General features: G+C 35.1%; 1 protein-coding gene across 2 annotated transcripts in view; it reads right to left on the bottom strand.

The window, feature by feature from the left end:
• Positions 1-24,312, bottom strand: part of LOC136026410 (polypeptide N-acetylgalactosaminyltransferase 1-like) — a gene marked incomplete in the record, with an annotated part of 99,516 nt that overhangs the window by 69,322 nt on the left and 5,882 nt on the right. The window contains 3 exon segments of one of the 2 annotated variants that reach the window (XM_065702976.1): positions 3,146-3,312; positions 5,485-6,081; positions 12,839-12,983. In XM_065702976.1, coding sequence (XP_065559048.1) covers positions 3,146-3,312; positions 5,485-6,008 — 691 coding nt within the window. 2 annotated transcript variants of the gene reach the window in all.

The raw sequence follows: 24,312 nt of genomic DNA on the forward strand, positions 1-24,312 counted from the left end.
AGACTGGGATACCGGGACACAAATGACGACCGGGACACAGGGAATATAAATGACGACCGGGACACAACTACAACGGGGACGCCGGGGGGCACAGAGAGATATATAAATGACGACGGCGACACAGGGAATGGTCGATTAGCAATCACCATCAACAAAGCTCAAGGGCAATCATTAGAATCATGAGGTATAGATCTGAATACGGATTGGTCCATTATATGTTGCATGTTCAAGAGTCGGTAAACCTGACAATCTATTTATATGCACAGACAATGGGACAGCGAAGAATGTTGTATATTCGCAAGTATTCGCATCTTTCGCATCTATATATACAAAAACTAGCTGTTGGGTGTGTCGAGTGGCGTCATGTTTGGTTGTGGACTGACGTCATGTTTGTCGACTGACGAAATTACAGACCGGGACATCGGGACACAAATGACGACCGGGACACCGGGACATCTATCTATATATCTATATATATATAAAAATAAGTTGTCTGTCTGTGGATCAGGTGACGTCATGTTTCTGTGTCAGCTGACGTCATGAAGTTAGTTGTCGTCATTTTTGCTATGACGGTGACGTCATTAAAGATATTTAAGACATATATGTTCACGTAGAAATCTATTAATGTTTAAGTTTAAAATGACTGATGAACTTACAATGGCAAAAGCCGATAAAGATGCTCAAAGAGTCTATGCCAAAAAACTTGCTGCTGATAGAGAAAGTCAAAAAAGAAAGCGTGCCGAGGAATCAAAAGAACAGCAGGGAAACAGGCTTGAGGCTAAAGAACGCAAAACCGCGCAGTTAGATGAAGATCCACCTGGACAGCGAGAGTCAAAACATATCAAAACTGAAAATGATAGCGATGATGATTGGGTTTGGGATTTTGACTCGGATAAGGTCATCAATGCCTACCAGATTTTAGTTAAAAAAACAAAGGTTCGGCGATATGTATTTCATAGTGAAGCTGAAAAATAAAGAAGAAAAAGAAAACTGAAAAAAGAAAAAATGTAAAAAACTAAAAAATACTAAAAAGAAAAAACACTCAAAGAGAAATTACAGACCGGGACACAAATGACGACCGGGACAGAGGGAATATAAATAACGACCGGGACACTCAAAGAGAAATTACAGACTGGGATACCGGGACACAAATGACGGCCGGGACACAGGGAATATAAATGACGACCAGGACACAGGTATTTAAGAATATCGTTCAAAGACAAATTTTTAATTGTAAGAAGACCGTTGAAAGAGAAATTTCTAATTGTAAAATGACTGAAGAACCTACAATGGCAACGGTACCACCATCGAAGTAGATAACCAGTGGGTTGTTCCATATTCCCCATTAGTGCGAAACGTCAACCCCAAGTCAAATTCGTGCATTGTTTGGCATCATTTTAACAACTTGCTCTCCATCAGCTCCTACAGAGTTATGGGAAAAATATAAGTCAAAAATGTCCGAAGATATACTCCATCGAAAACACTTAGAGACGTCAGATATGACTTTTGATTTTACATCATAAATTTATAACTACACTTTAGTTATTATAGAAGATTTGTGCGTACGTATGGCAAATAAACCTCTTCAGGATTTGGGAATGCCTTCACCTAACCGTATCGCTGCTGTTTCGACATGTGTAGAATTGGATCGTGAAAAAAGTTACAGTACGAATGATCTATTGTCGTATGTACAAAATAACAGCAAATGTGCCAAGCGTGGTGGAACCGTGTCAGGGTTGTAGGCGGAGCCGTGTGGGGCTGTAGCCTACCATGCGTGACGAAACTGTGCAGCTTAGGTGGTGTTCCAGTCATGTACAAAAGGTGAAGAAAAGTGGGCGGCCTCCTCCTCCTGTTAAGGTTCTCTTAGCTCTTTCTAAATGCAGCTTTAAAGCCGATCAAGAAATACCTATTGGTGGTTTTCCAAGTATGCGTTCAAAAGACGAAGTTTCGCCCATTTTTTGGCACCATTTGGTCCAACCTATTTTATCTTTACATTAAGCTCCCCTTGGTCGATATACTCACAGCTGCAAAACTAATTAAATAATAAGTTTTTCGCCCAATCATGAGCCCCTAGTACCCTCCTCCTTCCAAACATTTTTTGTCCCTTTAGAGTACAATTATTCTTGAAAGTCTGAAGCCAAAAGGAATAAAGTTCTTCTACCTTTCCCGTCCCTATACTAAGAGGGGGGGGGGGACATCAGCTACAAATTCTTTTCTACATTTCTTGGGACCCACAGCTCCAAACTAAAGTCATTTTTATACATTAAGGTCTCTATTGCCCAAGGACAGTTTTAACCGATTCAGAAATAAAACTTTTTCGGCCCGTTGTTGGGACCAATATTCAAGGAAACTATTATTGTGTTTATTTTTCTTCTACAGTTTTGGTCACTTACTGTACTTACAGTAAAAAAAAAGTACTTCCGGTACTTTGGTCACTGTCTTAGTACTTAAGAATAAGAATATCAGCATCAGACCAATCTGATAAAACTGCTTTTTGGCCCTCTTTTGGGTCCCATTTTCAGAGTTTCATGCTTTCCCCAAAACTAGGACTTTTTGTATATTTGTGGCCCAAGCGGGTATCGTAGTCCAAGGACTTGCGGTCACAAGTCCGTTTCTGGGCAACCAAACTATCTCGGCCTCCTGAATAAAATATGCGCTCCAATTGGTCCAGGGAACGATTCTAAAAGTTTCGAGCTAAACGGACACCCAAGATCAAACATACATCCCTTTTACAAGATAAAACTTTTTTCCCTCAATGGGCAACTTTCATAGCTTAGAGCCCTTGCCCCAAGGCAGGGAGAGGGGTTATGTCATCACCGGAGCCATACTTATTGGGTCTTTTAATAATTTTAAACAAAAAAACTATTTCAATTTCGATCCCACGTCATAAAGACTTCCTTTAAGCAAAGGGGCACGAAAAGGGGGTTGCTCGCCTTCATGTCACTTTTGAACCCTGTAAATGAATTAAAAATTTCAATTACCAATCGAATGAGCCACCTCCAAAGTTTCTACAACCATCCTTTTCATAAGAAGTGGTCGAAAAAAAGACACGAGGCTTTTTATTTAGGAAAGACTCAGATTAGAGTTGTCACGATCAGAAGTTCAAGACATTTACCGTTTCGTTTGCTATTATACAAAAGCTTACCTTTGTCACTGAAATCATCAACTAAAATAATCTCCTTCAGAAATTGGTCTGGTGATCGATTTAAAACACTGTGAATCGTTCTAAGGAGAGGTGACCAAGCTTCATTTGTAAATATTATAATCACTGAAGCCATTGGTAGATTTACATCATATTTGATTCGTCGACACCTGTAGGAATTTATCAGGTATAATCCAAATTCAACAATTAATTTACCCAGCAACACTTCAGTTCAAGATAAGACGGGTAAAACGACACAGGGGGAGAGAACATGAGGCTGGCATGAAAATAAAACAATATATTGATTTGAGTAACCTTTAAGCATAAAAAAATGTTTGATGGTTGAGATTGAGTTGAATTGTTTTTGGGCCTCCCGATTCCCGTATCTCCTCAAGAGCCTAGCCTGTATGAATATCATGGTTGCAGCAATAGCTGTAACTAGGTTGCTGAAACAGTTGCGACAAACCGAACGTTCCTAAGCTCGCATTGGATGTAGGTTTGAATGTCTGAGACACAATTATGACTTGGAAGAATAATAACTCGAGTAGTCTGCGTATTTGATGAGCAATATCTAAAGTACTGCTCCTCATAATGCTATTAGAGTACTGCGACTGTTGAATTGTGGATATGAATTTACTACAGACAACCTGGGACTCCTTCATTTAATGTGTTTGAACACATGAACATCTTTAGTTATAACAAGGGTACCTTACTCCATGACTGAAACATGACAAAGTTAAATCGCATGTGTCTGAGGATTTGAAATCTTTGCTTTACTTATCAAATAGTTCGTGGTAACGAACTATAAGAGAGGAGCGATCAGGCTCAATAGAAACCAAAACTTTGAAAAACATAATTTTTATAGTTATATCAAAAGAATCGGCTTATGTTGCTGATTTCAAATATTTGAGTGTCATTACGATTAGTCTTATCCATCAAAGGCTACGAGGCTGAAAAATTTTGTCAGCTTTTCGAAAAAGGGAGAAACAACCCCTAAAAGTTACATAATCTTAATGAAAATGATATCGTCAGATTCAGCGTTCCAGAAAACCCAACTGTAGAGGCTCCTATCTGAAAAAAAAAAGTGGAACTTTGTCATTTCTGCCAGAAGAAAGACCACGAATGCTTGTTTTTTGTCAGGGGTGATCGGTGATCAGGGAAGAGAAAGGTCTTTAAGTTCTGTAGTTTGCCCATTGTTTACGTATAGCATTTGTTACTAGAAAGCATACACACATTTTTCGAGGGGGGGGGACAAATTTTCTGCTGGAACAATTTTCCAGGGGAAGAATTCTCCATGGGAAGAATCTTCCAGGGGAAGGGAAGTTTCCGGGGTAAATTGTACAGTGGGAAAATTTTCCCGAATATCTGTACGAAATTTTTCTTATATCTTGCTTTCTCTTCGCTGACTCAGTTTTACGCGTGAAGATGCTAAGGGCAATTGTCCGGGGTAAATTTTCACCAGGATTGGTTTATCTAGAGGACATATCCGTGGGGAGCCGAATTTCCTGGCGTTAGTTAGAAAAATGATGAGAGATTAAATATATAAAAAAAATTTTAAACTGAAAGTAAGGAGCAATATTAAAACTTAAAACGAACAGGAATTATTATGTATACGAAGGGATCGCTTCTCCTCAACACCTCGCACTTTACGCTCAAGTTTGAATTTGTCCCAATTCTTTAACGACTCCTGAAACAAAGGTTCGTCTAATAAGAAAAATAAGAAGCTTTTTTAAAAGTACTAAAAATATTAGCGTAGCCTAAAGACCGAGGTGTTGAGGAGGAGCAACTCCCCTCATATACGTACATAAACGTAATAATTTCTGTTCGTTTTAAATTTCAATGTTCCTCCTTACTTTCAGTTGAAAGAACTTGTTTATTTTTTAATTTCGACCAAAGAGGTAGGGTGAATAATTATTGAATGATTTTGACAATTCAATATTGGGTATTTTCTTATCGTTTTAATTTTAAACATCACTTATACTCGAACTGAAAACAATATTTTTTTATATATTTAATATCTCTCAAGATTGACGGCATTATTCACAGAAGATTTTTTGAAATTTCGGATGGATTAAATAAACATCTATCTTTAAATTCTTCTTCGATTATGTTTCAACATACGGCCTGTTCTATATAAAAGATAATTGCTAATGCTTTCTAACTCTTTTTCTTTTTCACTGATCTTCACCTATACATATTTGCATTTTACAGGGCATTCATAATTTTGCAAATTTATCTCCCATGTTCAAATTGTGACAGTTTGTGAAAATGTGACCGACAAAAAAAAAAACAACAACAAAAAAACGCCAATTATAACACAAAAGAAAATCTGAATGGCTTACTTTGGGCTCCTAACATCAGACAGAGTTCTGTTTAATGACATTTTATCGCTAGCAATCTTATTGAACGCCTCCTTCTTAATAACTTCATCCACCTCTTTTGTTTCTTCATCCTTTATAACGACAGGAGCACCCAATTCTCCAAACCCTGGGATGACTGAATCTAGCTCTTTTTGAATTTGAACCTCATAAATTCGCTCTTGGATATCCAAGTTTTTTGACAGCTTCAGAGGTTGACCAAGAGGCTTCTTCGTTTTATCTTTAATTTTGTCGAGTTCTTCCTGAACTTTAAGCATGTCAGCTGGGTTTTCCCCAACAGCTTTCTTTTCGTCATTATTAAAATGCTTCACTGCTTTAAAATCTGGTTTTCTATTAATAAACATAATCTGATTGTTTTCATCGCTTTCACCAAGGAGGTCTTTTGTTTTTCCATTATACACAACAACAAATATTAAACAAACAAAAATGACAAAACCAATATTCCATATGTGTTTTGACCTTCTTCTAGGAAATGGCAATGGCAGCATACTGCAGCAAAATGCCGTCAAACTAGACTTGGTTTAAGAAATAAACATAAGCATTGAAGAAAGGTAACCAATCCTACGACAGAAAATACAAGTTAAAATACAAGGTACTTTAAACTGTAAAGGAAACAAAAGGGATTAGGCAATTTTATTAGGCCTTAACTCTGCTACAGGGTTACAGAAAGTAGCCCGGTGTTTTCCACAGAGCCTATAACGTACTATTGAGCATAAAAGGCGTATCTCAGGGCACTCAGGGCACTAAATATACATTTAAGGAATGAGTTGAAAAGAACTTATGGCCAATTCGCGCCCCTTCAAATGTAAAATATTGTGCTTTTTTATTGTATGTTGAAGCTGAAGAAAAAGAGATTACGTCCACTTTTTTTCATTGTAAATCCTAGTCCCCTAATACTCCGCGGAAAATACAGTACCTATTTTTTTCGTCATTTACTTTTCACCGATATATATATATATATATATATATATATATATATATATATATATATATATAATATATATATATATATATATATATATATATATATATATATATATATATATATATATATATATATATATATATATATATATACATATATATATATATATATATGTATATATATAACTATATATATAACTATATATATAACTATATATAAAACTATATATATATATATATATATATATATATATATATATATATATATATATATATATATATATATATATAAAAAACGGACAAAAATTATTACTTCACGGCCTATCTAATATATCACGACAAAACTAGTACAAATAAACCAACTAATTATGTTTCCCTATGTTTCCAAGATTATAGAATACTAGCGCTTTACTGAAAACACAAAAAAATACAGGAATTTTGGTACGGTAAATGCGAACCAATTAAGGACACTCTTTACAGAATAAAAATATTATCACTCTGTTTTAGTATAATTCCTTTTAAGATAAAGCAACATTCTATTCTAGGATTGGTGACTTTCTTTTTTCGTTTAATTTGGTATCATTTCTGTACAATGGCTCAGTTCGATGACTGGCTCTCGTTTTGGTCCTGAAAATGACATGTCATGATTAGCTTGTAGAAAAGTTCGAAGTAAAGCCATCTTTATAGCATTAGCTCTATAGACTGCTACTACTACTACTACTACTACTACTACTACTATTACTAACTCACTGCAGCAACAAGCCGCCTGAGGCCAACACAGCTACGAACGCTCCTCCTCCAACATAATCTATTCAAGGCCTCCCTCTTTACACCCTCCCCGGAAGTTCCCATTTCCTTTAAATCTTTATTTATGACATCCTCCCAACCAAGACAAGGACGACCTGTGTAGCTCCAGACGATTGGCCAAAAAGGACAATCTTCGGCAATCTGTCATCCTTCATCCGCGAAACATACCCTAGCCATCTCAACTTTTCTTTCGTTATAGCCAGAGAAAGAGGAATTGAACTACATTTTTCGTACAGCCGACTGTTTGAAATGCGGTCAGTCAGCCGAGTACCCAGAACAATCCGGAGGCAATTTCTCTGGAAAACATCTAGTAAATATTCATCTGCTTTTCGGAGCGCCCATGCTTTAGAGCCATATTTGACCACTGTCATCACTGTAGCTTCCAATATTCTAATCTTGGTTTTCAGACTTATCTTTCTATTCTTCCGAACTTTTATTAACTGTGAAAAAAACCCTGAGCCTTAGCTGTTCTACTTTTAACATCTTCACTGCTCCCACCGTCTTTACTAATAATACTACCAAGATACGTGAAGCTGCAAACCTGATCAATCTTTCCGTTACCCAACGTCACTTTTTCATCTTCGCTTATTCCTAGCCTTAATGACTTAAGTCTTCTTCACATTAATTTTCAAGCCTAATCTAGCACCCTGAACTCGCAAAACCTCTAAAAATGCATTCATTTTGCTCACACTTTCATCTAATATGCTTAAATCATCGGCATAATCTAAGTCCAGGAGCGTTTTTCCTCCCCGTTTGATTCCGTGGTCTCCAATTGCCTTTGTTGTGCTCCTTAAGACGAAGTCCATCAAAATGATCCATATAAAGGGGGATAGAACACAAACCTGCTTAACTAATGATTTAATACAAAACCAATTGCTAGCCTCATTTCCTACCTTAGCCGCAGAAGTATTATTCTCGTACATAACACAAATCATTTGTAATGTATTTTTCAGGTATACCATATAAGGAGCCTTTTAGTAAGACCTTTGCTAACACTCTTCTATCAACAGAATCGACAGCTTGCTCATAATCGATAAAACTCAGGACCAAAGGTGTATGACAACGAAGGGACTTGTCAATTATTAACCTAAGAGTGAAAACTTGGTCGACACATCCTCTACCTTTCCTAAAACGCACTGTTCTTCCCTTAAAACTTTGTCTACAGCATCTCTCAGTCTAAAAAGTATCATATTACTCAGTAATTTTGCTACCTATAGAGACCAGACTAATGCCTCGATAATTACGACACTCACTCTTGTCACCTTTCTTATACAGTGGTTTAATTAAGGTTTTCCTAAAATCATTAGGTACTTCCCCTTTTTCAAAAATCATGATCATATTCCTCAGTAGCTTATTCCTAACCTCAGAGCCACCATATTTAAGAAACTCATTTATCACACTATCAGCCCCTGGAGCCTTATTATTTTTTAATCCTTTTAGTACTGTCGCTAATTCTTCCTCACTAAACAAATCTAACACATCCAACGCATCACAAACTTTTTCATTTTCATCTATATCTTTTCCTGCAACTGTATCTCGGTTTAGCACATTCTCAAAATATTCTACCTATCTTTCTTTAACTTTTTCCTTATCACTATTTGTGGCCCCATTTCTATCTTTAATTGGGGCTAGTCCGGATTGACTACTCCTTTCAATTTATTAACATTCTAGTACAATATTTTACTATTATGCCGTCTAGCCGCATCTTCCAGATCCTCAGTAATTTTATCCATGGCCTCCATTTCACATCTCTTTATTTCATACTTTAATGCTTTCTCCATTTTCTTTACATTCCTTTTGTTTTCATACGACCTATCACTCAGATAATACTTGTACAAACCTTTTCTACTCTCTATTAAACCTAAAGCCTTTTTCACTTTTTAAACCCTTTTCACTAATATTTCTAGTTGCAGTCTTAGCACTCTTCCCTAAGACACCATCAGCAACTTCACAAATTATTTTTTAAAATTATTCCGTCCATCTTCCACATTGTCAAATTTTAAACTCTCAAGTTTAGTATTCAACTGTTCCTGGAAGTTTTTTCTCAAATTTTCATCCTGGAGTCTACCAACATCATAACTTTCCGGGAGGTAGTTACCCTTCCGAAATTTCAGCTTTAAATTAACCTTAGACACTACTAGATGGTGATCTTTATTTTTAACGTCAATAGCAGCACTACTATACACCCTAGTATCTTGTATTGATCCTGCTAGCCTTCAGTTTACAATAACATAATCAATAAGGTTCGCTGTCTTACCATCACGTGAATACCATGTTAACTTATGGGCCATTTTGTGACCAAGCACCGTATTGGTAATAACTAGCTTTAGAATTTGTATCATAGCTTGAAATTCACTGTTGCATAGAGAGAAACAACCGGATTTCTAGAGTTCGTATTATGTCTTATTTGATCTTCATTTCAAGTAATACTAAATCGTATTTCTTACAATATAAGATTGTATATTAGTCACTATTGGTATTATAGCTGGCGAGACCGAAATGCTACCTGATAAATCAATCCAATATTTCTGTATGCTCTTCAATGATTTTGCGGTTATTAAAAAATATTCAATTTTATGCTGATGTTTTTCAGATAATTTTAACTGTATACTGAAAGTTACTGACGTCACAACTGGTGCAAGACAATGAAAAGCTTTAGATTAATTTATTACTGTCAGGCTACATAATCGCCTTTAACTTCTAAATCAATATTCCTATTTTTATGCTTAACTAGCTGTTGGGGTGGCGCTTCGCGCCACCCCAACACCTAGTTGGTGGGGGCGCTTCGCGCCCCCCCCCAAGCCCCCCCGCGCGCGTAAGTCGTTACGCGCCATAATAGTTACGCGCCATTGTAGTTGTGTCCCTATGTCCCACCTGTGAATATAGATATATATATATATATGGTTTTAACTACGTAAAACTTGCGAATATACAACATTCTTTGCTGTCCCATTGTCTTTGCATATAAATAGATTGTCAGGTTATCCCCCTGTTTCCCCCGGTGTCCCCGTTGTAGTTGTGTCCCTGTGTCCCGGTAGTCATTTATATTCCCTGTGTCCCGGGTCCCGGTCATCATTTGTATCCCGGTGTCCCGGTCTGTATATACATTCGTTTTTTAGTTTTGTTTTTCTCCTTTATTTTTTTCCTTTTTTTTTCTTTTTTAGCTTATTTAGATTTTTAGATTTTTTAGTTTTTTTTATTAGTTTTTAGTTTTTATTTCTTTTTAGTTTTTTTTGTCCCGGTCGTCATTTATATCCCCCTGTTTCCCCCGGTGTCCTCGTTGTAGTTGTGTCCCTGTGTCCCGGTCGTTATTTATATTCCCTGTGTCCCGGTCGTCATTTGTATCCCGGTGTACCGGTCTGTATATACATTCGTTTTTTAGTTTTGTTTTTCTCCTTTATTTTTTTCCTTTTTTTTTCTTTTTTAGTTTATTTAGATTTTTAGATTTTTTAGTTTTTTTATTAGTTTTTAGTTTTTTTTTCTTTTTAGTTTTTTTGTAGTTTTTACCTTCTTTTTAGTTTTGTTAATTTTTTTTTTTACTTGTGTCCTGGTCGTCATTTATACTCCCTGTGTCCCGGTGCTTTGTTGATTGCTAATCGAACATTCCTTTTGTCCTGGTCGCTTTCTCTTTGAGTGTCGTCATTTATTTTTTTCTTTTTTAGTTCTTTTAGTTTTTACCTTTTTTAGTTTTTTTTTAGTTTTTAGTTTTTTTAGTTTTTTACCTTTTTTTAGTTTTTTTAGTTTTTTAGCTTTTTTATTTTTTTTATTAGTTTTTAGTTTTTTTGTAGTTTTTGCCTTTTTTTTAGTTTTTTTAGTTTTTTAGCTTTTTTATTAGTTTTTAGTTTTTTTTTGTAGTTTTTGCCTTTTTTTAGTTTTTTCAGTTTTGACGTCACCTGATCCAGTTTTTTCAGGTGACGTCACCTGATCCACGATCCACAGATCCACAGACAACTTATTTTTATATATATAGATAGTTTTTTTTTTTTTACTTATGTCCTGGTCGTCATTTATACTCCCTGTGTCCCGGTGCTTTGTTGATTGCTAATCGAACATTCCTTTTGTCCTGGTCGCTTTCTCTTTGAGTGTCGTCATTTATTAGTTTTTTCCTTTTTTTTTAGTTTTTTATTGGTTTTTACCTTTATTTTAGCTTATTTTTCAGTTTTTTCCTTTTTTTTAGTTTTTTTTTATTTTTTATTTTTTTTAGTTTTTTACCTTTTTTTAGTTTTTTTAGTTTTTTTAGTTTTTTAGCTTTTTTACTTTTTTTATTAGTTTTTAGTTTTTTTTTGTAGTTTTTGCCTTTTTTTAGTTTTTTCAGTTTTTTTTTTAGTTTTTTATTGGTTTTTACCTTTATAGTTTTTTTAGTTTTTTAGCTTTTTTATTTTTTTTATTAGTTTTTAGTTTTTTTTGTAGTTTTTGCCTTTTTTTAGTTTTTTCAGTTTTGACGTCACCTAATCCAGTTTTTTCAGGTGACGTCACCTGACACATCCATCCATCCATCCACAGACAGACAACTTATTTTTATATATATAGAAGATTATTATGTTTTCAGTAAAGCGCTGGTTTTCCATAATCCTAGAAACATAGGGAAACATAATTAGTTGCTTTATTTGTACTAGTTTTACTGATATATATATTAGATAGGCTGTGAAGTCATTTTTGTCCGTTTTAAGTTTCAACTTCGTTCTTTACTTCCCTCGGAAAAACTTTATTTGTTTAAATTAATCTACTGAAGGTGGCCACTGTACATGTGACCAAAATATCAAGAGATTTGTAGTTGTTGTTTCCCTGTCAAATAAAAGGATTTGTCTTTATTGAACTGTTACTTGTACGTCATGGAAAGGCAGTGTGGTTTTCGAAAATACCGACACTCAAGTCGTTTAGAAAGTTTTAAGAAGAAGGGTGTGAGGCGTAGCATAACCCTTATTTGCAATTATTGATAGCCTTGGTGAAATGCCTACGCATTGCCTTTCGAAGGTTTAGGGGACATTAGCCTTGCTCCTTTTTGTGGTAATTTCTGTTCGTTTTAAATTTGGCTTGATGATTCAGTTTAATTTTCTTTTGTTTTCAGGTTCACTTATTCATCTAAATTCACCTGTTATCTTTATATCTGATATGATTATTCAATTCATGTTCGCTTTGGTTTCCTTTATTCATTGACAATATTTTTGTTCATTTTAAGCTTGAAAATAAAAATCCACCTATTTCAGACCTCCTTGTGTTTTATTATTCTTCGAAAAAAAAATGGATTAATTTTTCGTACAGGATAAAACCACTCTTACTTGTCGTAGCCTAATTTCTTTTCGCTTTGTCTTTCATTTCATTTGTTCAGTTTAACCTCTGGTTGTGTTTCATTTTTCTATTCTTGTTTTTAATTTTTAACTATGTCTACACGTTTCACTAATTTCCAACATATTAAAAGTTCAATAAGTCAATCATTACGTCTTGTGGAAAAATGGTGTTTTTTCTGCATACCTTTGCGAGCTTCTACTTACATATAATGCTTCTAACACGATAAGAAGCACTTAATAATAAAACGGTACATATTTTAATTATGTGCTTTTAACCACAGATATTCTTCCTGGCATACCTGTACTAAACAGCAATCACTTCCCTACAACACTGAACTTCAAATAACTCATGTACAAAGAATATAGTTTGACTTTATACTGAAATTAGTAATTGTCTGGTAATCAAATACAGCATAATCGTGAAACTGAAGCAGACATTTTTTCTTAGGTGTCCGGACAACTTCACATTAAGTCAAAGCAAATATACCAACTTTGCCACGTCATTTTCTTGGCAAACCAGACTTGCAAAACGTGCAGATAAAGGAGAAAAAAACACCGTTCTAAAACAAATTTTAATAGTATAATCTAAACAATCTTCCACTATTACTACTACTGCTGATGCTACTACTATTATTACAACAACTGCTATTACTATTAATACTACAACTGCAACTACCGGTACGATTACTGAGATATCGACTGCAAATGCAATATTTGCTTCTACTTTTACTTTTACTACTAGTGAAACTACTTCTGACCAACGCATTTCGCATAGAAGGAGTTGTCATAGAAACTTCGAAAGGAGTTCATTTGATTGGAAACTGAAACTTCTAGTGAGCTTTTGTCAAAGTGATTTAAGGGCGACCAGCCCCCCCCCCCCACGCCCGTCATTTCCCAAACACATCCAATTAAATTTTAAGATAGCCATTTTGTTCATCATAGTTAAAATGTCCAGTAAATATGTCTTTGGGGATGACAACCCTCCAGAGCCCTAAGGGCTAGGACTATAAGTTATACTAGTTACCCATTATAAACGGTTAAGGTTTTTATGGAAGGTGTGGTCATAAGAACCTGGGGGGGGTCATTCTATTGTAAATCAGAAGTTCTAGAGCCATTTTTGAGAGTCAAAAGTGATCAGAGAGCAACTAGTCCCCAACCACGTCCTATTTTCCCCAAATGCATAAGATAGAAATTTGAGATGGCCACTTTGTTCAAAATAGACCAAACATCACATAACAATTCTTTCAGGATTGTAAAAACTCTCCCCCCAGAGCCTGGGGACAAGGGCTGTAAGGGTTGTATGTCCTGGGGCCACATGAGGTTTTTATAGAAGGGGTGTTTGTATAAACTTTAGAGGAGGCTCATTTGATTGGAAATTGAAAGCTCTAGTTCCCTTTTAATAGTTGAGATAGCCATATACTTCGGAGGGGGCTCATTTGATTGAAAAAATCGTAAGTTCTAGAGTCTTTTTTAAGAGTCAAATGATTGGGGGGCAACCAGACTCCCCCCGTCAATTATTTCCCAAAACACAACCAATCAAAATTTCGAGACAGCTATTTCGTTCAGTATTGTTGAAAGGTCCAGTGATTATGTCTCTGGGGATGTCAACCTCCCCCCCCCCGCTCACAGCCCTCAGGGCAAGAATTGTAAGTTAGGCAATTCGTCCATTGCTTACTTATAGTTTATGCTATTGAGAAAGGTGGGCATGTTTGATCTTTACTTTTCAAAGGATGGCTGGCCCCCAACCCCCCATTGCACTTCCTGGCTGAAGGGCCAAGAAACGGAGATCAGCACCGCCGGTACGGACTGTAAAGTCTAATGCCGTATCCTTTACCTTGCCTTTTTTCTTTTTACTTTTCAAAAAGACGAAGGGCATTCAGGTGAGTCTTTCAGAGAATTTTGAGGGGAGTGTTGAACTAAATCAAAACACGCTGTGTGCTTAGGGGTTGTCAACAGGGCGTAACTAAGGAATGACTGAGTATGTTAGTTTGAAACTTTCATGAAATAAGAGAGGTGATCAATTGACCAAAATGGTAATATGTACTACATCTACCACTACTAGTACTGCTACTACTATTACTGCTACTACCACTACCTCTACTACCGCTATAACTATTGCTTCTGTAGCGAGTACTATCAAGGCTGGGGATATTGAAATGAACAGCTGAGGAAACGTTGAGGGGAAAGTGGAACTAAATCAAAACATACTATGTGCACACAAATTGCTGATACAGGCGTATCAGCAAAATTTTTGGAACGGCTTACTGTATCAAGATGAAACCTCAAGGGCATTATGAGGGGGATGTTCAACTCACCTAAAGGACACATGTACCTACTACTTTTGCTATTAATACAACTACGGCTAAGGGTATGAAGGTGAAATTTTCAGGGAATAATTAAAGGGGGAAATGCGAACTGAGTCACAACAATCCGTCTGTATAAAGGTTGTCAAAAAGACGTATCAGCAACATCTTAGGAGCACTCTGACTAGTAAAGTTGAAACTTACAGGGCTTGTTGTGGGGGATGTTGAACTAACCAAAAGACGATATTTGCATCCAAATATTACTGCTTCTTCTTATACTACTACTACCACTGCTACTATTGTTACTATTGCTATTACTACTACTGCTACTAAAGCTAAGGATACTACCATTAATTTTACAGCTACTAATGCAATTGGTACTACTATTTCTACTGGTACTACTGCTACTGCTACTAAAGCCAAGGTTATTGGGACGAAAAAATTTAGGAAACATTAAAATTGTATTGAACCAAATCGAACCACACTATGCCCACAGAGGACATCAAGAGGAAGTATTAGCAATGCTTCAGGAAAGGTTTATGGTATTAAGCTGAAACTTTCATCGTATGGTGAAGGGGATTTTGAAGAAAACCAAAGGTGATATGTGCATACTACTACTAATGGTACAACTATTGCTACAAGCTATTGCTGCTGCACAAGCTAAGAGCATTAAGGCAAATTAATGTAATACAAGCATTATGATGTGTATATGCTTGTTGCCAATAAGACATCTCAGTAATATCCCAAGAACGATTGAGGGTATTAAGTTGAAACTTTCAGGGTTACTGCTATTAATGCATCTGCTCTTACAATTGAACTAAATCAGAAGAATGTAAGTGAATCCAGATTGTCCAAGAGCATAGATATATTTTTTTTATAATGGTATTCAGTTTTATTTCTAGGTCAACTAGAGGAGGTAAAACACTTTCAAATTTTGTCAAAGTTTTCAAAAGGGTGTATGTTGTAAAAAATTTCTTCAAAGTACAAATAGCGAGCCAAACTATGAATTCTTAATTAAAAAAAACCGAAAAGATGTAACATACTATTTTTATATTCCCGAAAAATTAATCCATGAACAGAAATTAATATGAAAACTTTTTCCCTAGTAAGTTTTTCAAAGAAAAGTAGACATCTATTAAACCAAAAAAGAGCAAAAATAAAATCAAATAGTCTACCAAGAGTAAAACTACTACAAATCACCATCAATAAGTAAATGAAACCCAAAACGAATAGAAATTACAATAAATAACCGAGTCAAACTCAAATGAGCAGAAATTGATATGAGTAGGCCTGATAACCGTCATACCTCCTCAAGTCCAGAACAAAATTTTCACTTTACTGAAAAAAAAAATCATTTTAAATCTTTTCACTTTTTTAACTTTAATAACTCAAAATTATTAAGACTTTGAGGAGTAAATATCAGCATATGTATATTAAACTGATAATCCACATTCATTTGTAATTTTTTTTTTCCAGTAAAGCGCAAATTATGTTATAGACTTGAGAAGGCATGGGATAAAAGGCAGCTCTTTTTAAGTTTAGATGGTACTGCTTACTTTCAGTTCAAAAAACCGTTTTTTTTATACATTTAATTTCTAAACGTTTTCAAATCATGCTCAGACCTAACCAAGATATGGCGTGCGCTACCGGCCCCATAAATGCAATATGTCTTGTTATTGAATTATATATATCAAAAATTATAAATTAATTGGTATTGTCCCATTTTGTATTTTTTCTGCTTAAGAATTAAAATGTTGGACTGTAAGTATAATTTGAACAAAACTTGAATATATTGTAAAATTTCGATTAACAGCTGCATTGTTGAACAATATTGTTACTACATAATTTCGGGTGGACAGAGAGGGGTATCATTTTCATATAGATGGAAATCCTGCGTAACTTTTGATATTTAACTCGGCTGAAGCCAGGACGATCTCTATTATGGGGTTCCCTTTTACTTAAATATATTGTATATTTATGTTTCATACATTCAACTTGTCAACCACACTCCCGCGGGAACTTTCCTTTCGAGGCTCATGATACCACATTTCACCTTTTCCACCTCTCTGCCGGTAGGCATATGATTCTATTTTATGCTACGTAGAAAAAGATTGTCACAATCAGATGGGCACTATTACCCAACACGCGTAGTCTTGGAATCTGGTAAGGCGTAGATGAAATCAAGAGGAATTAGATATAACATTCTACCTCCCCTTTCGCTAAAGCACATTCTATATTTATCTGAAGAATCAATTGGATTTACGATGTTTTAGCATTAAAATCCAACCTTTGAGGCATCTGTCCCCGCTCCATCTACAACTCTTTTAACCCAAAACCTTTCCTTAATAATAGTTTATGCTTATTTACACATCATTGCTTATAATTTTATGAAATATGAAGCAAATCTGTTTTTTTTAAAACAAAGCTTTAAAGTAAACGTTGAACACTTTTCTTCAATAAGAAGGGAATTATCACCGCAGCAGTCTTATTCAGGCTTAGTGCAAGTGAAGAGAGATGACAGGTTAAGTACTACCAACCTTCCCAAACCCCCTTTAATATTTTTCTGAAGGCCCATGAAGAGTTAGACAGTTTGGGCAGTGAAATGCGCTCTTTTAGGCATCCCGCCACCTATCCGTCCCCGACTATGCAGCCCCCCTCCCCTTCATTATACCTGATGCTCAGTTATACACCAGTAAACATAATCACAGGCAGCGCGATAGCGCTGCTTAAGTAAAAGAGCAATGTGGGCACAATGTATTATATATTTACTTTTTTGTTTGGTTTTTCGGTTTTATAGACCAGGGCACTTCGTATCAAAGAACTTATTGTAGAAACTTCTAAAAGGGCTTATTTGATTGAAAATTGAAGGTGGTAGTTCCCTCCTCAATTGTCGAAATTGATCGAAGGGCAACTATCCCCTCCCACACGTACCATTCCTCAAAACACATTCAATCAAAATTTTGAGATAGCCATTTTATTCCACGTAGTGGAAAGGTCCGGAAATTATGTATTTGAGGATGGCAACGCCCCCTGAGGCCTTCAGGGCAAGAATTGTAAGTTATGCCCTGGGGGCATATAAGGTTTATATATAAAGGGTGATCGTATAAACTTCAGAGGAGGCTCATTGGATCGGCAATCGGAAGCTTTAGTGCCCTTTTTGAGATCCAGAGTGATCGGAGGATGAATACCCCCCCCCACATACACACGCAGCTCGTTTTTCACTAAATGGATCTAATAGAAATTTTGAGATGGCCATTTGTTGTCGTAGAAACTTCGAAAAGAGCTCATTCGATTGGAAATTGAAAAGGGTAGTGCTCTCTTTGATAGTTGAAAATGATTAGAAGGCAACTATCCCCCCTCACACGACCACCATTTCCGCAAACACATCCAACCAAACTTTTTAGATAGCCATTTTTTTCAACGTAGTTGAAAGGTCCGTAAATTATTACTTGAGGATTACAAACCCCCCCCCCCCTCCCAACACTCAAACACAGCTCTCAGGGCAAGAGTTGTAAGTTATGCTCTTTGGTTATATCTTCTATATATATAAAAATAAGTTGTCTGTCTGTGGATGGATGGATGGATCAGGTGACGTCACCTGAAAAAACTGGATCAGGTGACGTCAAAACTGAAAAAACTAAAAAAAGGCAAAAACTACAAAAAAAACTAAAAACTAATAAAAAAAATAAAAAAGCTAAAAAACTAAAAAAACTATAAAGGTAAAAACCAATAAAAAACTAAAAAAAAAACTGAAAAAACTAAAAAAAGGCAAAAACTACAAAAAAAAACTAAAAACTAATAAAAAAAGTAAAAAAGCTAAAAAACTAAAAAAACTAAAAAAACTAAAAAAAGGTAAAAAACTAAAAAAAAATAAAAAATAAAAAAAAAATAAAAAAAAGGAAAAAACTGAAAAATAAGCTAAAATAAAGGTAAAAACCAATAAAAAACTAAAAAAAAAAAAGGAAAAAACTAATAAATGACGACACTCAAAGAGAAAGCGACCAGGACAAAAGGAATGTTCGATTAGCAATCAACAAAGCACCGGGACACAGGGAGTATAAATGACGACCAGGACATAAGTAAAAAAAAAAAAACTATCTATATATATAAAAATAAGTTGTCTGTGGATCTGTGGATCGTGGATCAGGTGACGTCACCTGAAAAAACTGGATCAGGTGACGTCAAAACTGAAAAAACTAAAAAAAGGCAAAAACTACAAAAAAAACTAAAAACTAATAAAAAAAATAAAAAAGCTAAAAAACTAAAAAAACTAAAAAAAGGCAAAAACTACAAAAAAAACTAAAAACTAATAAAAAAGCTAAAAAACTAAAAAAACTAAAAAAAAGGCAAAAACTACAAAAAAACTAAAAACTAATAAAAAAAATAAAAAAGCTAAAAAACTAAAAAAACTAAAAAAACTAAAAAAAGGTAAAAAACTAAAAAAACTAAAAACTAAAAAAAACTAAAAAAGGTAAAAACTAAAAGAACTAAAAAAGAAAAAAATAAATGACGACACTCAAAGAGAAAGCGACCAGGACAAAAGGAATGTTCGATTAGCAATCAACAAAGCACCGGGACACAGGGAGTATAAATGACGACCAGGACACAAGTAAAAAAAAAAATTAACAAAACTAAAAAGAAGGTAAAAACTACAAAAAAACTAAAAAGAAAAAAAAACTAAAAACTAATAAAAAAACTAAAAAATCTAAAAATCTAAATAAACTAAAAAAGAAAAAAAAGGAAAAAAATAAAGGAGAAAAACAAAACTAAAAAACGAATGTATATACAGACCGGTACACCGGGATACAAATGACGACCGGGACACAGGGAATATAAATGACGACCGGGACACAGGGACACAACTACAACGGGGACACCGGGGGAAACAGGGGGATGTAAATGACGACCGGGACACCGGGACAGGGAATGGTCGATTAGCAATCACCATCAACAAAGCTCAAGGGCAATCATTAGAATCATGAGGTATAGATCTGAATACAGATTGTTTTCCCATGGACCATTATATGTTGCATGTTCAAGAGTCGGTAAACCTGACAATCTATTTATATGCAAAGACAATGGGACAGCAAAGAATGTTGTATATTCGCAAGTTTTACGTAGTTAAAACCATATATATATATCTATCTATATTCACAGGTGGGACATAGGGACACAACTACAATGGCGCGTAACTATTATGGCGCGTAACGACTTACGCGCGCGGGGGGGCTTGGGGGGGCGCGAAGCGCCCCCACCAACTAGGTGTTGGGGTGGCGCGAAGCGCCACCCCAACAGCTAGTAAGATATATATATATAGAAAGGGTGATCGCATAAACTTCGGAGGGGGCTCATTGGATTGGTCTATCAGAAGTTCTAGTGCCCTTTTTAAGATTCAGAGTGATCGGAGGAAGGATAACACCCCCCTCCATACACACACCTATCAGATGTATTTCGAGAAAATACAAGGTGTGGGGGGTTTATCCACCTATTTTTAACGAATAAAATAAAATAGATTACTCAATTACTCCATTCTTTGAAGGAGACACGTACAATCTGTTATTTTCAAAACCTGGCAACTGACTTAATTTCAACCATAAGCAGTTCATCACATAATTGCTTCAAGCTTAGTTACACAGTGAAACCACACGAAAATGACAATTAAGCAATTTCAAACTATTCTTTATTCAGAATTTAGTGAAACATGGATTTTTTCGAAATAAATAGAATTCAATCCATTTTAGAATCGAATTAGAGTAGGGGTCTTGGACAAAAATAAAACATTATGCAAACTTATAATCTTTTTTTATGTTTTGTCAGTAAAACTATGCAGTTTTACTTTATGATTGGTGCATATGCAATGCCTAGCCAATCCCAATATTGAAAACAACTAAGTATCGCGTGTATCTCTGGAGAAACTTTACACTAATTAAAGAAAAAAAAAGTTTTTTTTTCTGAAACGAACAGAAATAATTCCGCATATGAAAGGGGCTGTCCCCTCCTCAACGACCCGCTCTTTACGCTTAAGTTTTTTATTGTTTTAAAAAGTAGAGTTGTGAAAAAGAGTCAACTTTAGCGTAAAGAACGGGGCGCTGAAGGGATAGACCCTTTAAGTTTTAATGTCGGTTTTTACTTTATGTTAAAAAAAAAACTTGTTTTTTATATTTAATTTCTGAAAGTTTTAGAATTAAGGCTGTTTTTTATCTTAGCTCACCGTAGATGAATAATTAAACGAAATTTACATATTAATTTTGCCTTTTTTGGCTAAATGGCTTTCTCAAAGTTTTGATCTGATGATTTTGAGAAAAAAGGGGCGGGGAGAGGTCTAGCTGGCCTCCATTATTTTGGTTACTTTAAAAGGTCACTAAAACTTTTAATTTTATTTACAAACGTTTTAATTAGTAATAAACGTAACTTAAAAATTAACTTACGTAACAAACTTCAATATTCGTATTTTCTTATGAGGTATCTGAGGGGTTTTAGCCCCTCGTCAATACCTCCCTCTTTACACTAAAATTCAAATTTTGTTTCAATTCTTTAAGAATGACCTCTGAACCACAAAGGCCGTTTAAATAGAATAAATGGCTCTTTTGAAATTACTAAAATACTTTAGCGTGAAGAGCGAGGTAATGACGAGAGGACGGACCCCTCATATACGTATAACTTTCTGTTCGTTTTATGTTTTAAAGTTGCTCTTCGCTTTCAGTTGAAATTATTTTATATATTTAATTTCTGAACGTTTTTGAATTGATATAGGTTTTGATTTTGGCTCACCGTACATGAATAATTAAAACAAGATTAGAGTCTCGATTTTACTTTTTTTGGCTAAATGGCTTTTTTAAAGTTTTGATCGGACAATTTTGCGAAAAAATGGGCAAGGGAGGGGGCGTAGTTGCCCTCCAGTTTTTTCGGTCACTCAAAAAGGTCACTAGAACTTTTAATTTGATTTATTATAACGAAAGTTTTTATTAGTAATAAATACACGTATATTACAAATTAACTTACGTAACGAACTTTAATATTCGTATTTTCTTATTAGGTATATGAGGGGGTTCGGCCCCCTCAGCGTGAGAGCGAGGTATAGACGAGAGGACCTACCCCCTCATATACCCAACACTTTCTGTTCGTTTTAATGTTGCTCTTTACTTTCAGTTGAAATACTTCTTTTATATTTAATTTCTGAACGTTTTGTATTAATATATGTTTTGATTTTGGCTCACCGTGCATGAATTATTAAAGCCAGATTAGAGTATTAATTTTACTTTTCTTTTTTGGCTAAATGGCTTTTTCAAAGTTTTGATCGGATGATTTCGAGAAAAAATAAATATAGGTAATAAATATACGTAACTTAGAAATTTACGTACGTAACGAACTTCTATATTCGTGTATTTTTATTACGTAAATGAGGGGGTTCTCCCCCTCGTTAATACCTCGCTCTTTATACTAAGTTCAAACTTTATTCCAGTTCTTTAAGAATGACCCCTGAATCACAAAGGTCGTTTAATTAGCATAAACTTCTCTTTTGAAATTAGCGTAAAGAGCGACGTATTGAGTTGGGGACAAACCCCATCATATATGTAGTTATTTCTGTTCGTTTTAAGTTTTAATGTTGCTCCTTACTTTTAGTTGAAAAAAGTTCTTTTTATTTCATTTCTCATTGTTTTCTGAAATAAGGCTGGAAAATCCAGCGGCCCCTTCAGGAAAATTCACTTCCTCCATGATAAATTGGTCCATGGAGATATCCTCTCACTTAACCCCCAACCCCCTCCTCCCACCATCAGAAAAGATAACCCCAGAAAATGTCAGCATACTTCGTCAATAGTCAATACTATATGTAAACAATGGGCAAAGCTCATAGCTTGCAGCCCTTCCCCCGAGGACTGTGGGGGATTAAGTCGTCCTCAAAGACATATTTATTAGATTTCCGACTATGCTGAACAAAATGGTTATTTCAAAATTTTGATCCAAAGAATTTGGAATAAAGTGAACTTAGAATGGGGCCTAGTTGCCCTCCAATTTTTTGGTTACTTAGAAAGGGCAGTAGAACTTTTAATTTCCGTTAAATTACCCCTTTTTTGTAGATAGAAGCTTGAAACCTCTACAATAGGTTTCTCTGATACGCTGATTCTGATGGTGTAATTTTCATTAAGATTATATGACTTTTAGGGATTGTTTCCTCCTTTTTTCTCAAATAAGGCAAATTTTCTCAGGCTCGTAACTTTTGGGGGGTACAACTAAACTTGATGAAACTTATGTATTTCAAATTAGCATAAAAATCTGATTCTTTTGACATATATATTGGTATCAAAATTCTGTTTTTTAGAGTTTCTACAAGTCGCTCCTTACTGCAGTTTGTTATCACGAACTATTTGAAACAGCTGATTTCAAGCAACGAAGCGATTGTGTCGTTCGTTAATTTTATTTTTGGCTGAAGGTAAGCAAATATTGCATACAATTTTATATCAAGTCAGTTGTTTCATAGGCACCGCAATACCGCACCCTAAGCAAAGAGCGATGTAGGCAAAATGTATTATTTTGATTTGTTTCTGACCGAGGCACGTACAACAGGAGTTGCCACAAAAACAACCGACTGTATATACAATTGTAGGAACTCATTCGATTGGAAGTTGGAGGTTCTAGTGCCCTTTTTAAAAGTCGAAGTGATTGGAGGGCAACCAGCCCTCCCACTCCAATCATTTCCTCAAAAACATCCAATCAAAATTTTGAGATAGCCATTTTGTTTAGCATAGTTGAGAGGTCCATTAATAATGTCTTTGGTGATGACTACCCCCCAAAGTCCCCAGGGCAAGGCCTTTAAGGTATAAAGATTGTCCATTATTAAAATATAAGGTTTTTTATGGAAAGGGTAATCGTATAAGTTCAGGGAGGGGGTGAATCAGTTTTAATGCCCTTTTTAAGAGTCTAAAGTGATAGGAGGGAAACTAGCCCCCCCGCCACGCCCATCATTTCCCCAGACGCATCAGATCAAATTTTGAGATAGCCATTTCGTTAAGTGTAGTTGAAAGATCCAGTAACTATGTCAAACGATTTCTTAACAAATTGAGGATTTCTGAATTTGAATGATATCTAAGTAAAATCATCACATGATTTTATTTAGTATACCAAAATGCCATTGAGATTGTATTATTGTATGTATGGTCATGAAATCATGCTAAATGTGTTTACAAATAGACTGAGCTTCACTATTTAGTTTTGGAAGGATTTCCTAGTTATCAAATATATACAAATATATATATATATATATATATATATATATATATATATATATATATATATATATATATATATATATATATATATATATATATATATATATATATATATAATGAAAAGAGAAATCCCCAGTGCAACAGCACAAACACATAAAAAAAAGACAGATTGAGAAAAAGAAGACTGTTTTCCTACATTAGTGATTAATATAGATCAGCACTTGAATGAGGCCTTAACCCTAC

This window comes from Artemia franciscana, chromosome 4 (assembly GCF_032884065.1).
Source record: "Artemia franciscana chromosome 4, ASM3288406v1, whole genome shotgun sequence".
NCBI lineage: Eukaryota > Metazoa > Arthropoda > Branchiopoda > Anostraca > Artemiidae > Artemia > Artemia franciscana.